The sequence below is a fragment of the Natrix helvetica genome, assembly GCF_964273705.1.
Source record: "Natrix helvetica genome assembly, chromosome: Z".
Lineage (NCBI taxonomy): Eukaryota > Metazoa > Chordata > Lepidosauria > Squamata > Natricidae > Natrix > Natrix helvetica.
In genome coordinates, this window is record NC_138554.1 from 50,065,737 (window position 1) to 50,082,761 (window position 17,025).

Genomic DNA, 17,025 nt, shown 5'->3' on the forward strand with positions numbered 1-17,025 from the left:
ACCACAGCCAGTGGTATTGAGGGACACTGAGATCGAGAGAAGATGGATACATTAGCTCATCTTGCTCTTGCCAGACATCATCCACAAGTGTGACCAATGCCATCTCTGTCCCATAACATGCCTAGATTCAAAAAGGGTCCAAAAAATCAATTGTATTCAGGACCCTCTGAAGCTGCCAAGCACTCATCTTTTCCACCACCTTTCCTAAAAAGATAAGAAATTGAACAAAAATTGCTCGTGCAGGTGGGATCGTTTTTTTTTAAGGGATTGAACCAGGGTCTCACTGAAAAGCCCTGGTAATGTTCCCTCCTGCAGTGAAGAGTTTATCACTACTTACTCACGTGCTAGTCACAGCTAACTAGGTAGGGCAAGGATCTAATTCGCAGATGGATGCACATGACAGCAGAGGACCCTGCTTACTCAGAATCTAACAGGGTCAAATTGTCCCCAGATAACTTGGATAGACCTCTCCTCAGGCATCTCACATTGACCTGCACCATGCATGGGTTTAAACAGAACAAACTCAAGCTACGTTTAACACATTTCTCTATATGGCCCTGGAGATGATCCCCAAGCCCCATTCTTCCAACATCGCTAGGAACAATGGATTAAGAGGTTGCATGTGCTTGATCATCTCCAGATTCCTGGCTGCCCTTCGGTTACAAGCCATTACTAAGGTTTCGGCAGGGCCATGCACAAAGTCCCTAAGATGTCCCCCAACACCCTCTGGAAATCATTTGCAGCTATTAGTCATCAAGGATGGACCACTCGTGGTCCAGCCTCCCTGCAGAGGTGAAAGCACAAGAGTATCTCAAGGACACCAGGGCATGTTGTCTGCATGACAGGAGAGATGTTATGGTCTCTACCAAGTCACATCACCATTATGCTGACAAGAAAATGTCTGTTGTGTGACCACTGTTCTGAGTTGACTTGAGGCGATTTGGGAAAGGCCTGTGGCTGTCATGGTGACCATAAATTTCTTGGCCGCTCCCAATGCCAAAGCCAGGAATGGCATGTTGAAATTGCCCAAGTCTGGGGAACTCTGACAGCCCCAGAATATCCTCCAGTTTAGGCAGGAGGTTGTTATGCAGCAGGAAGGCTTATACAATAGCAACACTCCCAACTGATCTTTTCAATCCAGCTTCAGAAACACAACCAGGAACTGGGTTGGAGGAAACCACTGAATAGCAAATGACTCGAATGATTACTGCCGCATCATCTCCACTTAGTTGGGGCTTTGGCAACCCTAAACTGGACTTGGCAGACTCCAAGAGGGAAATCTCCACTTCTTCAATCAGCCAAATATTGGCTGATTCCTCAATAAGATTTTAGATAAGGGGAGCCTGGCATTAACCAGTAGCAACCGAACCCAAAGGCCTCTGAAGGGATGTTGTTTGGGTACTGGGAATGAGCCCAGGGGGCTGGAGCATGCCAGTTTCCACACATTGAAGTCATCTTCCCTGTAACAGCCTGCCTCTGGCTCCCATCTAACACGCCCTGCCTGTCACCACTGTAATGTATTGTCCCATCCTGCATTCCCCAAGGTGATTTCCCTCCCTCCCTCTTTCTAGAGCCAGATTCCGCCATCCCCTCTATTCACTCCTGCAGACATGGGGGGGGGGGAATAGGTGAGGGAGCGTAACCCCCCCCCCCATGCTATAGCTTAAGCTCTCAGCACCAACAGGGCTCCCACCATTGCATTTCCCACCACCACCACCACACACACAACCTCTTATCTCAGCTAGTCCCTCACTGGCTAGCCAGGGGGAGGATACTCATCCCAGATCCTCCACCTGACTCTTAGTTGGGGTTGCAAGCATCTGCCCTAATAAGCTAGCCACTCCTGGCTGCCCTAGTGGATTCCAAGTCCTCTTCTCGTGTAGCTTCTGCTGTCATTATCGGAATATATAAAATCTAAGTGGTATCTAAACAATGTGTACTAATTCTTCAAGTTAAAAAAGTATATCTTAAATATTTATGATTTGCAGACCGTAAAACAGAATGGGGGTTTACTTTCCATATCACAGAATGAAATCCTTCTATTCAAATGTATTCCTTCCCCACACTTTTTTTTTTTACTAGCACATAATATTCTGGCTAGCTTCCATGCAATCTAAGTAGTTTTTGATTAAAAGCTTAAATCTTCATACATATATTAACTAAGAAATTAGAAATTAAATACAGAAAGTATTTAAAATCAAGTAGTTATATTATACAGGCTTGAACCAAAGCATTAAAAGACAAACATTCAGCTAAACATGTTATTCCAGAAAGTAAAACCTACTTTATCCTCAATTGACCCCCTCCTACATAGAAAAAGGTACTGGTCACTGCTATTGTTGAAGAAGTTTATTAGATACCCTTTGAGCACTATGTACACAAAAAGGCAGAAGTTATTTCTTAGTTTCTTCTTCCTTAGACAAGGTTTTGATAATCTCCTCCTTTTTTGCTTGGAGACGTTCTTCCCGGCGCTTACGGGCCTCTTTGGTCTTAGACCTGCGGGCTTCAGCCTGGTCACTGAAGAATAAAGGAGTGCTCAGATAGTTTAGCAATGAAATATTACCTTTGAGACATACAGTGATTATCTGTTTCAGCTGCGTCAAGTATTTCCCCTATATTATTAGTTTAACAACCATGCTTCTCTTCCCAGATTAAATTCTAACTTTTTCCCACAGAAATATTCTTACCTTTTACAATAGGTCGGAATAGTTTTTCTTTTTCTTCAACTAAAATATAGCCATCTTGCTATTTATGAAGAGTACCCTAAAGGTTTATTTATCTCTCTAATACAAGCTAAAGTTAACTAACTCCTTCTCGATGTTTATTTAAGCATTGGTTCCTTACAGAGAATATTTTCCTAGGGTTTTAAAACCCTCATTACTAATTTTTAATTCCTGCTGCAAATTAACAGAGATACACTAGTAATTTAATTTGATCAATTCCCACACTAGAGGTACGTAAATAACCAAATAATCATATTAAGAATGCTTACTAATCATTATACTTACTTGAGTCTCTCATATCAAAAAATATTCAGAATTTGCAGCTTTTTGATGAATTTATATGACATATTGTCTACTTACTGCATTTTCTAATAAAATTCTTTCTATAAATGCCGTAACTAACCAATTGTTTTGAATCACTTCCAAAGCAGAAAATCTACACATTAAACCTTATTTTCCACTTTTCGGTTCTTAATGCGTAACACCTTTTCAGTAGTGTTATATTCAAAACTGTTAATACTGTCATATGTAGTTCTTTATATGAAAAGAAAAAAAGGAGCATTATTGAGTAAATAAATCTGACTTAGTAAGATACTTACGCCAGAAGCTTCTTGCGAGCCTTGTCTGCCTTTAGCTTATGGATGTGCTCCATCAGAATCCGCTTGTTCTTGAACACATTACCTTTCACCTTCAAATACAAGCTATGGTACCTGTAAAGCAGAGAAAGAGAATTGAATATACATCTTAGAATACTGAGGAAAAATGCTCCCTTAATAGAAATTTTTGTCTAGATGTTCTGCCATGGCACTTGAAATGTGGTCCTTGTTCTTTTTATATGCTTTCTCCAATTTGCTGTGTAGCAGAAGTTGTGAACTCTCATTTAAGAAATGGACTGTGAATCAACATTGCTAAGCAGCTTTATCTAGAATGTTCTGTTCTGGGGAAAAAAGGTCCCATAAGTAAACAAAAATAAAGTGACATCTTTTAAATGGCAGGACCTGTAAGTGCACTCTCTTCTAGACTTACATATGCCTGTCAATCTTCTTGGACTCCCTGTATCTGCGTAAAAGACGCCTCAAAATTCTCATCCTCCTCATCCATGTGACTTTTTCTGGCATACGAGCATTAGCTGTACCCTTTCTCTTCCCTGGAGAGTAAAAGGAGGTCGGTGTTAATCAATTTTTGATATTTAATATTTGTACTTTGAATATTTGCATTTCTCCATAACCTTAAAGCTTTTCTGTGCCTTATCATTACAGTAGTCTACATAAAACTAGTTTTCTATCATTTCAGAATTGTAAGCTGAATATATTATCATACAAGTATCTATAAATGAATAAATTACAATTTGATATATAGCAGGGGAAACCAATACTTACCAATCCCCATGTGCCTGCCCTTTCGACGAGCCAAGGTGTTTTTCCTGCATCGAGCTCTTGAGTGAACAGTCACAGGTTTACGGATAATCAGACCATCTTTTATTAGTTTTCTGATCTGCTGACCTAGAGTGGCAGAAAATCAATTACTAACAGATGGTACTATGGTAGACATCACATGAAGTACTTTACAACTTTGCCTAAATATATGCAAGTATGCTTACTTCCTGCTCTAAATTTTCAGTTTCCAAATCAAGTTAAAATATTAGAGTTCGTTGGTTTTTGATATCATTTTTCTCATGAACTCATCTATTTTAAGTCTAATACAAATTAGTTGAAAAATAAGATTGTTCTACTGTTCAAACACACTGCTTATAAAAGTGAAATCTGGGTACTTATTTTTGAACCATAACCTTTAAGTATGTGAATCTATTTCACATTACAATCAGAAATGCTGTTAAACATAAGCAGTCATTATTTGAGGTATACAAAATAGTTCAATCAGCTATTTTGATGTCAGAACAAATCTCTGCAACCTTATCAAACATGTTCCAATACTGGAAAACCTGTTTTGATCTTGCTAGTAGGTATCCAACTTTAAAACAGAATATTCCGACTTCAAAATAGAAGTATAAGCAATCCATTCTGCAGCTGGAAAGGAATCGTTATGTTTGAAAATGCTTTACATGCCTCTAAATGCTACAACATAGGCTTCCTATTCATGGCAAATGATACTTACGAGAGTTGGCATTAGCAATTTCATTGGTCTCGTTGGGATCCAACCATACTTTTTTCTTTCCACATCGCAAAACGCTGGAAGCCAGCCTCTTCTGCAGCCTTAACATACTAAGGAAAAGAAACACTACATGTAAGTTGGAAGTCACCCAGGGAAAAACCCGATTTCTGAAGATGACATGGAAAATTATTCTAAGTCTTTAAATATAACTAATTTTGAGTAGACAAAATGATATACAGGTAGTCCTCCACTTATATCCACAATTGAGCCCAAAAATTATTTTGTTACGTGAGATATTTGTTAAGTGATTTTGCCAAATTTTACCACTTTTCTTGCCAGTTGTTAAGTGAATCACTTTAATTGATAAGTTAGTAATCATTTGTTAAGTGAATCTGAATTTCCCATTGACTTTGTCAGATTGCAAAAGATGTGACAGTGGGACATATGAACCAGTTGCCAAGCATCTAAATTTTGATCACATAATCATGGGGAATGCTGAAAAGGTCGTAATTGCGAGAAACAGTCATAAAAATCATATTTCTCCAGTGACATTGTAACTTTGAAAGGCCAGTAACTGAACTGTTACCTGTATTTATGTGGGAATTCTAGGAAACAGCCTGCATGCTGCTTAAATAATCAGGAACTGTGAAGATCACTACATACACATGCTTGATATTTTTACATCTTTTAAATGTAAACACTAAGGATTTAACATATTTTGTCTGATAAATCTTGCTTACAGGGCAACTTTTATTAAACAGAGATCATGAAATGGTAAATCTGATTTGTATTCTGGTGAGACTTATATTGCTCCCTTGTTTCCTTTATAGGAATCATTATAATGTACTGGGCTACAATTCCCATTATCAAAACCAAAATGAAGGGTATCAAATTAGCCAAAGATACCTTACATTTGGATAATTCTGTTCAGATGACTTGTAGGAATAAGAATGTAGGTATTTGGGAAGAAATGGCTATAGGTTTAGGAAGCAATATTATTCTAAATTTACCAACTAAATACATCTATTTCAGTAGTCCATGTTCAATTAAAAACTATGCCTTGTATAAAGATGGAGGTCTTCCTTCCAAAACTCACTTTCAGTTCTCTTCTGAATTGCAAGAATAGATTTATAGTCCAAAAATATTCAAGACACAGAGAAGCATTTGTGCAACATTACATTACTGGGAGGGGACATATTGTAATGAACAGGATTGTAATTCTAATTCTTAAAAAAATTCTAATTTTGTTTTTAGAAATATTTATCTTTATGGTTTTATTAGTTAATGTTGCAAGCCACCCAGAGTCACTTTGAAGAGAGATGGGCAACAAACAGATTCAATAAATAAAAAAGCAGGCCTGGTATTAAAAATTATTCTGAACATATACAGTAAATCAGGTGAGTACACCCCCTCACATTTTGTAAATATTTAAGCATTTACTCATTAATATTTAAGACATTAATGGCTGTGTGTTGCATTATTTTGAGGGGACAGCATATTTACACTGTTATACAAGCTGTATACTCACCACTTTACATTGTAGCCAAGTGTCATTTCTTTAGTGTTGTCACATGAAAAGATATACTTATTTACAAAATGTGAGGGGGTGTACTCACTTCTGTAATATACTGTATGTAACATGACCAAGACAAGACAAAATTATTTGAACCCCTAAATATTGTAACTAGTTAATTTAATATAATCGCATGAGGCATATTTAAACAATAACTATCATTAAAAAGATCCTCTCGGGGAAAATTTTTTTGGAATAAACATCAGGCCTCCTAGTTTTTACTCTGTAGTAGCACAGTAAGATTCAGCTGAAAATAGTAAGCTGGGACTAAACGGCTTGAAATTATAAAATACAGCAACGCGCGAAGTGCCCGTGCACTTTAGAACCACATGTTCGGTAAACTCCACAAGGCCTCCAGTCTTCTTCTTAAATCTCTGTTAAACGAATGGAAGTTACTCGTGAAGAAAAGGGACACGCGAAAAGACCGCAGTGCAAACCGAATCATGTGGAAGGAAGTCTTTGGAAACAGGCGGCGCCAAACCCCGCCAGGCCGCCTCCATCGACGGTGTCTGCTACCAATGCCCCCCCCCCCACGCCGCTGCTTTCCTCCCGCGAAGCTACCCTGGCGCCTCGCAGTCTCTCCCCGTCGGCTCTTCCGATAAAAAGGGCCTCTCTTATCCCCCCAAAAGGGGACATTTGGTAGGAAATCCCAAGGGTTCCCTAATTCTCGATTGCCACGAGTCACGTTTCCGCTGCCAGGCTTCTCCACGCTTCGTAGGCCTCTAGGCCGCCCTCCTCGTTCTCCTAAACCTCTCGCCCCACCATTCCGCACGGAAGGCTTTCCAGCTGCCTTTCGGACCCATTTCGCCAACCGTGACTCTTGAGTTTCCCTACTTAAGGCTCACCCTAGGCCCTTAATCCCCCTCATAGCGAACAGCTCACCTCATGGCGGCAAGGCCGACGGCACTGAAAAGAAAGAAAGGTGGCGAAGGAGGGGCCAACCCATCTCACGTAATGGGCTGTACCACTCGCTTTCACCCCGATCCTGTCTCGCCTTGTCTTCCCCACGCTTTCTTAAAATCCTGTTTATTTGCTATTACACCCTTAAGTCTGACCTTAAAGGATATATCGAGGAAGACAGATGATATTACGTGTAAATAAAAATATTTTCTCCCCTCAAAAGAGGGACAAATGGTATAATCCAAAATATTACTACGCTTGCGCACATCTCTTGGTATGTTAGCATGGAGTGGGGGAAGATTTTGGGTTCGTGCGACGAACGTGCGCGAAGCGCTTTGCGCATGCTCACATTTAGTAATTGATGCGGTATCGGCGAATGAATGCTTAAAGTAACTCCTTTAAAAAAAAAGCAATCTATGATTTTTTTCGTAGGCTTCATTAGCCACTAGCAACCTCATTTCCAGAAGTCACGTTAATAAAGGAGAAAGATTTTGTGTTTTTTCTAAATGCGGGTTTTTAAAATGTCTAAATTGATTGGAAACTTGGTTTACAAAAGCGATAGGTTTCCCCACATCTTAATGGGGGCAGCGGGTACTGCGACTGAGAAAACAGATACACACCTACAAAAGGGCATTCTGATTCTCTGATCAGAAGATGGGCTAAAGAATTGGGTTGAATTCCTCCTCAAACATCTTTCCTTGATTTATGATCACAATCAAGCCCAGAATGTATATTGCTAAATGAGAAATTTGTTAAGTGATTTTTGCCCATTTTACCACTTTCCTTGCCACATTTGTTAAGTGATCGCTTCTTGTCAGAAAAGGGCATCACATGACTTTGAGACTAATTGTCATAAGCTGTCAGGCATGGAATCTAGTTTTCTTGGTATTTATTGCAAATTAGGGATGTGTCTTATTTGGTTTAGCTGGTACATGAACACAGCAATTGGCTTTTATTTATTAAATAAGCTTCAATTTAATGTGATGACCCAGTGAGTGGTTTTAGATTTAAAGTTCCTGGTTAAGTTCACCCTGAAAGTGAAAATGCAATTTGCTGATCCATTAGCATGTTATGATTTATACAATGAAATTTGGCAAAACAATTAAGTGTGTGTACAGTTTGAAATATACTATAACTAATATAAGGGCCGTGTTTGGAAAACAGACTGGGCTAAACTGGTTCAATAGGTCATGTGAATACAACCAACAGACGCACATTCAAAACTTTATTACAGTCTTTAAAAGGAAAAAGGAAAGGTGTAACACTACGTAATGACTCAGAATCACTTTGCCCATACTGCCCTACTTTGAGAAAAAATTTCAGTCTACACACTGTTGGAAGAAATGTCCTTCTGGGTTCGGCTCCAAGTGGGGAAAAAGACACTGGAGACATAGAGGCTGCTTGGAAAGATGGTTTTAATGGTGGACAGGACCGCATGGCTTGAGTCCTGAACAGAAAAGGTGATAACATGCTTCAGTGTTGGTGGAGAAGAAGAGAAGGCAAAAGGAAGAGAAGAGAGAGAGAAGAGCCTTGCAGGGCTTTTTATAATCTGTTCTGCCCCACCTATCTGTTTCCTGTTCCTGTGTAAGAAATGTATTCTGATTGGTTGCCAGACTCCCATGGGCCCGTGCAAGGGCAATCCTCTAGGCTGAGTTTGAATCCAGGTTTGATTGAGTTTAGATGCCATGTGGTCAGTTGAGTAAAGGCTTATTATCCTGCCTTAATCCCATCACTCTGGAGTTGAAGAGGAGAACTCTTTATTATGTAAAGTGGAGTAGCTTGGCCCATTGACAAAGTGGGGATGGGCAGGAAGCTGCAGGAATTTACTTTGTGTTTAAAATGTGTTTCTCCCTTTTTCACATCCAGGAAAATATAATATTCTGCCTTATCAATATTTCCTAGGATATTTCATTTTTCTGGGAGAGGGCTAGGTGATAACTTCCTACAACACTATAATTTTATTCACATTAAATGCTCACCTTCCTTTCTAATAGTCAACAAAAATAATCCCAGTGAAATATGGTAGTTAATTATTTCACTGGGCATGTTACAACATGTAACTTATTGCAGGGTTCATTATTTAAAGGCGAGCTTTGTTCAATCACAGATTCAGCACACTATATGCAAATTTATTAAGAATAAACTTCAGGAGATCTATTTTTCACTTCCCCTCCCAAGTGCTATCAATATTAGAAAACTAACTTCAAATCAAGTTAAGCATCCAGCTGTCTCGAGATATCATTCTCATCAATTCCCCTCATACTAGCATACAATTGGCTGTGCTTGTTGAGGATGATGTGCTTTATAGGCCAACAGGAAAGGATCGGGAATTGAATATAAAATAACAAGCCCGAAGTTTGAAGTAAGTAAGTGTCATGAGCCATTTTAATTTTTACTTTTAATTTTTACTTTTAATAATAGATAACACAGAAGAGGTAAATTGTCTGGAAATTTGAATGTACATTTCCTTTGGGTAAGAAGGTACTTTTAGAAAAGTTTGATTTTGATACGTCTGAAATTGGATATTCACCAATAATTCACCAAGGAGTTTGTGCCTGGGCTACATACACAGAATGATACTACAAGTATCAACACTTCATTTAGTGACCAAAGTTACAACCAGAGGTGGGTTCCTACCAGTTTGGACTGGTTCAGCTGAGTAGGTAGTTAACTCGGACGGTCACATCCCCGAACTCATTCTATCAGCAGTGCCCTAGGAGCCACCATCTTGCTTTTTACCTGTGTGCATGCGCAGAAGCAATTTTTTCACTACTGCATATGCATGCATAGCACGGATAGCACGCGTGTGCCTGAAGTGCATCCCTGAGTGAACCAGCAGTAACAGAAGCTGGAACCCACCCCTGGTTACAACAGCACTGAAAAAAGTGACTTATGATGATTTTTCACACTAATGACCATTGTAGCATTTCCCTGGTCATATGATTTACATTCAGATGCTTGATAACATTTTCATTTTCAAAATGAAAGAGGAAAACCCTGTGCCCTAAGATGAGTTCCTAGGAGGATATACAAAATAATGTAAATTACAACTAGAATTAAATACTTATATAGATATTTTGATTGTATTAATACAAATTTTAAAACCTGTTGCTGGTTAATGTATGTAAATACAGACACTAATCCCAAAACTAATAATTTTGTCTGGGTTTTATAACACACTGAGTCACAAATTAGCCAACTATATTTTAGCTTGTCATGTCCACAATCACTCTAAATATGGTTTTTAAATCATGGTTCCTGAAATATTGCACATGATGCAACTTGTTAAATCAAAATAAAAAATCTATGCTATGTGAACAAGCCACATTAATGGTACATAGTCTGATTCTTATTTAATCTTTTTTTCCAGAATATTGATATTGTTTTGTTGGGTACATTGGTATTAATTTGTGGCTTTTATATAAACTGAACATGCCATCATAAAAGAAAATAATTCTGCTCAATGTTTTTCACTCTTGCCTAGACAACTAATATTTCTATTTAAACATGTGCTTTACTTGTTGCCTAGGAAAATATATTTTTTGATATGTAAAAATATACTGGTATATTGATTCCATCATCCATTTGGGAATATGAAGCAGATTGCAAATAGCATTTAAAGTAGCATAGTTCACAATGTTTCAATTTGATTCACAAATGTTCTGTTAGGTATTGGAGTTGTTCCATGTCCATTTTATATCACTGGCTAACAACAGTTTAAATCAGATATTCTCAAACTTTACAGGCTATAACCTACAAAAATGTTCAATTTGTATGATAGCTTCTGGATTAAAATTAATTATTGTATGGGAATTGGGATTGATCAAGAAATAAATATGGCATTTACCTTTAATAATTCAAAATTTAATTAAATACTAGACATCCTGTGACCCACTGGGTCATCATTTTATAGATATTTCCTTACCAGATTCCTTAATGCCTTCAACAGTGGCAGAATGTCTAATGCAAGGGTCCTCAAACTTTTAAACTGGGGGCCTATTCACAGTCCCTCAGACTTTTAGGGGGACGGACTGGTTGAGTGGGTGTGGCTAGGTAGTCATGTGACTGGGTGGGTGTGGTCAATTTAGCATTAAAGTTAGTCCATTAAACAATACACACAAATTATGAAGGAGTGTAGTGGTCTACTTCAGGAAGCTCAGTTTTGCAGCAGTTCTTTTCAGCCCCAAGAAACTTACAATAAACAAGTCTCCCACCCCTTTCTCTGTGTCTCTTGTCTCTCTCTTTCTCTCTCTTTCCCCCGCTCTCTTTCTCTCTCTCTCTGCCCCTTGGGGGGGGGAAGGAACCTCTGGATTGGTGCTGGGTGGTGGGAATCTGATGTCCAGAGGCCAACAAGCGGCACACCAAAGACCAGCTGGCCAGCGGGGAGGTGAAACAATCCTGTGGTCTCCCCAAAAGTAACACATCTCCTGTCACTTGAAACATGAAGACTAGTCCAGCCAACATGTGGGTGAGTGGGCAGCCTTTCTCCTCCAATCCACTCCACCTGCGGCACTCTGCTGGCCACATGTACAGCCTGTTTTTGCCTCCCTGTGGCCTGTTTTTGCCTCCCCAGCCTCCAGAAGCACTCTGTCGGCCAAAAGCGTTGGCCTTGTCACTGGGTTTATTTTGATTTGCCAGCTGTGCCTATATTTCTGTGCAGACTGAACTGTTTCTTAGCTGTGCTGAAGATTTACTGCGCAGTCACAGTTCTTATCTGACAATGATTTAGTGCGCATGCACTTTCACATTCTTTCTTAACTTTCTTTTTTGATCTTCTGTTCGCCTGCCGAAGGAGGCAGGCACATAGCTTTGCCAAGATGTAATTAATTCAATTAGTAAGTTTGTATTTTTACTTTCTTTTATATTAAAATGTTTTTATTAGAACATGCTTCGGGTTTATTTTTGCTTATTCAGAAGTATACTGGCAGGAAAAGCCACGATCCATCATCATTAATTACAAAGGTTTAAATTATATCCTTGACAGGCCTTACCTTCCAGTTCCAGCATGTGGGACTCGCAAGAGTAAGTCCTGCACTTGGCCAAAGAGTGGGAACCAGTGAGTGGGTGGGGTGACGTGGGTGGGGCAGCCTCGTGGTTCTGCACGGGCTGGATTAATGGCTTCGGTTTGAGGACCCCTGTTCTAATGTAATGAATGGAGATTCTCAGTCACAGTTGTCTCAAAGGTGCTTTTTCAAAGGGCAACTGGACTATGTTTTTTCCTTGAGAAAGAAGATATTTTGCTTCTCATCCAAGCTTCATCAGTTCTGACTGGATGGTGGTGGGGGTAGAAGAATTAATTCTGATGCTTCTAATATGCTGCCTTCACTGGAAAAGCTCTTAAAATTAAAGGAAATATTCAGATATATGTGCCTTGAAAATAACCCATACTGAACTGTATAGCACAGGGGTGGCGAACAAGTTCGACAAAAAGAGCCAAAATTTTAAACTGTGAGAGTCAGAGAGCCACACCACGCAGTGACCTGCCAAAACAGACAAACACTCACACAAAAGCATATAATTTTAATAATATATTAAACACATAATATAACATGCTCAGTCAGGTGTTTTTTGTTATAAATTTTTATAAACCCATTAGAGCTGCAACGGAAGGCAACGGAAATATTTTTAGACACAAAGCTTTTGACAAGTTAAAATTCACAGTAAATGGAATAATCTTTACAATCTTTTAATATGGAAAGTCAAAGGCAAGGATGGGCATTTTCTCTTTTATTATTTATAATTGGTTAGGACAGGGGTGTCCAAACTTGGCTGGGGAATTCTGGGAGTTGAAGTCCACAAGTCTTAAAGTTCCCAAGTTTGGACACCCCTGGGTTAGGAGGTCCTGGCGGGCCAGAACTGAAAAGCTAAACAAATATTTCAGCTAAAGATTCAGGTAGAAAGAGATACAAGATGAAATGCTATGCAAATGATATAGTAGTAACGATTATGCAAACACAAAGCTTCATAAGATACTAATGGCAGAATCCAAAGATTTTTGGCTACCTTTTAGAGATAAAAAATAAAATGAAAAGTAAGATAATAAGGCATTCAATTTCCAATGAAAAAAAAACATGAAAAGGGGGATTGGGATATGAGAAAAATATAGTGAAATATCTAGAACTCTTATTTAATAGGATATAATAATAATAATACATTTGAAAACAATTATAACAAATTATTGAATGAAATGAACAATTCCTTGAAACTTAGATATTATCTAAGATAAATGTTTTATTCCAAATGGCACCAACTGGAAGCTGGGTGGTGGGGTGGGGGAGCAAGATTCAAAATCATACAAGACTCAAAAGAAACATATAGAGGAGCAGCATTTCTTAATCTTAGACTGGATTACAAAGCAAATTGTCTTAATCTTATTTAAAGATAAAATTGAACAATCACCTCTGTGGTCCCTTCCAACCCTGTGATTCTATGGGTTTGGTATATCTACAAATGATTGGCAGATCACCAATCTTTTCCAACTTCCAGTATTTTAAGTTAAATGAAATGTTAAAAATTTAGAAAGGTCTCTGCCATAGCCACCATTCTGATAATTGCTTGTCTTTTAACTTCAGTATAATGATTAATTCATTGCATTTGAATTAATCTATTTCCTTGGACACTTTGGTCTCTAGTAACTAAGATATAAGTTTGTATTTTTTAAAATATAGAATACTTGATTCATGATGAGGTGCAATAGGTGACTGACAGTACTGCTACAACCTTCCTCTGACTACTTAGCATTTTATTCTGATTAGCAAAGTTCAAGTTCTAAGGGCTGGTTTTTTTGTATTTTTTAAAAAAAGTGGACTCCACAACCCAAAGTCTCCATTCCCCTAATTATTACCCATCTTCCACTTCATCTTAACTTAAGACTTCATCTTAACTTAACACGCGGCTCGCGGCCAAAATGAATGAGGCTTTTTGCCTCTTACCATTATTTAGTATACTGTGGCTCAGATCGAGCGCTAAACCCAGAAGTACGGTCGACGTGACGACGCTTGCCTGCGCTCCAGCTGGTGGAGCGCAGGCAAGCGTCGTCGCATCGACCGTACTTCCGGGTTTAGCGCGCGATCCGAGCCACAGTATACTAAATAATGGTAAGAGGCAAAGAGCCTCATTTATTTTGGCTGCGAGCCGCATGCGGCTCGCGAGCCGCGTGTTCGCCACCCCTGGTATAGCACCATCAAGCATCAGGAACTGACCACAGGAAATATTTAATGAAATTCTGTATTATATCATAAAAGGTATTGTGATATTTTTATGTAAGAATGCTTTGGGACTCCCATTTGAGGTAATTTGTTACCAAAATTGTTGTCCTATAATGCATTGTTTTGCCCAGTTAAGGTTACAGATATGAGTTTTAGTAGTACATAATCATAACTGTCCATTGTGCCAAGTTAATAATTTTTTTTTTGAAGAAAGAGATACATACAAGAATTACAGAACAAAGTACAATACCGGTATTATGGTGCAGCAAGGAGTTAATTTTTAGCATGGTCTCCTTCTTTTTCCCCTTGAAAGATGTTAATGTTATAGTTAAAATAAATCAGTAGCAGATTAAATTTATTTTAATAACTTTCCCTCATTTTCATTTTCCCTCAAAAATTATCAAGAAATAGCAGCAACATTACTATAACAGTTTGCTATAATAATACTTCAGTAGTGTAGGCTTAGGAGGCTCCAGAGGATTTAAAATAAAAGGGAAATATTGGAGTCACATGTAGAGCAGGAGTCCAAAAGGTATTGTTGTGGCCCGCCAACAACCAGCAAATCTAGCAGCAGATTCGGACAGTGACAAGGTTAAGGAGGAACATGGGCCAGTCCTGGAGTCTGGAGAAGGCTCTGAGGAGGGTTCTGTATCAGAGGCAGAGAGGGGGCCAAGCCGTATGCCAGCTATCAGCTGCCTTCAGAGTCAGACATCAGTGAGACAGACGAACAGCTGGAGCCTGTTCCCAGTGTGTGCTTGTGCAAACAAAGGGAGCAGCTAAATAACAGGGGTTGATTTGGGAGTGAGGCCACAAGTGGATGATGAATGGCCCCTCCCAGAGGAAATAAAAGAGGAGCAAAAGGGGAATGGAGTTTTCAGGAGACAATTAGTTCGCTTGATTGGTTTGTGACTCTCTGAGACTCCTTGCCAAGTTTTGCAGATATCGGCCTGTCAGCTTTCCAAGTCAGATAAGGTCTGTGACTGTAAATTCTCCCTCGAAAGACTTCGCTGGATGTGAATGAGCAGAATTCACAGTAAATTAATAAAAGGGGTTTTGTCGGAACAAGGAGTTTGATTCATGCTCTCGGGAAGCCTAGGTCAGAACAGGTATGGCCAATTTATCAATTTCTACTAGCAAAAGATGACTTTCAGATACATTGTTCTATGTCGTAGGAATTCCCCTAAGAGATAGCAGGAACAATTAAAAGAATAACAATGCTGAATAAATTGCAGCATTTTCAACAGCATAGGACAATATACATGAATTCTGGATTAAATGTGTTCTTTATATTTCTCCTCAGATCTTTCAAAGCCTTATTCTTCTTTCTAACTAGAAAATGCTCTCACCTTTGTTTGCTCTATTAGTCTTCACAAATGCTGCAGGCTGAATTTCTTCTCTGTGAACAACTTCTGCATACAATTCCAGAGTCAAAGCTGGCCCACATATATTCAGAAAGGATGAGCTACCCTCCTGATGGAGTGATTGAAACCTCAGATAAAACTGGAAATTAAATATTTATTAGAGAAAGTCTCACACTTATTCATTCTCTATCATTGCCAACAGCAGTTATGACAAGGATTACAAAACCCCAAACAACTTCCCAATGAATTCCAACAAAACATTTACCTTTCTTATCAGTGGCTAAGATGCTGAGCTTGTCGATCAGAAGGTTAGCAGTTTGTCAGTTCGAATCTCTAGTGCTGCGTAACAGAGTAAGCTCCCGTTACTTGTCCCAGCGTCTACCAACCTAGCAGTTCGAAAGCACGTAAAAATGCAAGTAGAAAAATAAGGGACCACTTTGGTGGGAAGGTAACAGCGTTCCATGCACCTTCGGCATTTAGTCATGCCGGCCACATGACCATGGAGACATCTTTGGACAGCGCTGGCTCTTCAACTTTGAAACGCAGATGAGCACCACCCCCTAAAGTCAGGAACGACTAGTACATATGTGCAAGGGGAGCCTTTACCTTTAGGAAGGTGAGGAGTGATGAGACCTACTTTACCTCAGGGGAGAGAAGATTTTACAATATAGACACCATAGGAGAAAAGGCCCACCACATAGGATTCACCAAATGTAGCATTCTCAATGTTGAAATTGGTGACATATCCATTCTGTGAGATCCGGTGCGTCAGGTATGTAAAATTAGAGAAAGGTGATCCCTCAAATAACCCGGTCCCATACCATATAAGGTTTTAAAGGTCAATCCCAATACCTTGAATTGCATCTGGAAACAAACTGGCAGCAAATGCAGCTTGTGCAGTAGAGGTATAACAGGTGCTCTACCAGAAACACACGTAACTTCTTGCACTATTGCATTTTACATCAGCTTAAACTTCTGCGTACATTTCCAGGGAAGCCCCATGTTTTATGGCAGGACAGCTGTTTTCTACCACCATCACACTTTTTTATGTAAGTTTGGATCTTGGAATTTTAGGAGCTTGAGTTTCAAAGTTTCTCCTAAAATTATTTAAAAGTCATGTCAGATGTATTTGTATTTGAACTAATTGC

General features: G+C 39.1%; 1 protein-coding gene across 1 annotated transcript; it reads right to left on the reverse strand.

The window, feature by feature from the left end:
- Positions 1-2,334: 2,334 nt before the first annotated feature.
- RPL19 (ribosomal protein L19) lies at positions 2,335-7,350 on the reverse strand. The gene is made up of 6 exons (XM_081971404.1): positions 7,291-7,350; positions 4,839-4,945; positions 4,103-4,225; positions 3,750-3,870; positions 3,323-3,433; positions 2,335-2,517 (listed from the first exon to the last, which is right to left on the reverse strand). Exons 1-6 carry the CDS (start codon positions 7,293-7,295, stop codon positions 2,394-2,396), a joined length of 591 nt encoding a protein of 196 aa, XP_081827530.1. The 5' UTR covers positions 7,296-7,350; the 3' UTR covers positions 2,335-2,393.
- Positions 7,351-17,025: the final 9,675 nt, after the last annotated feature.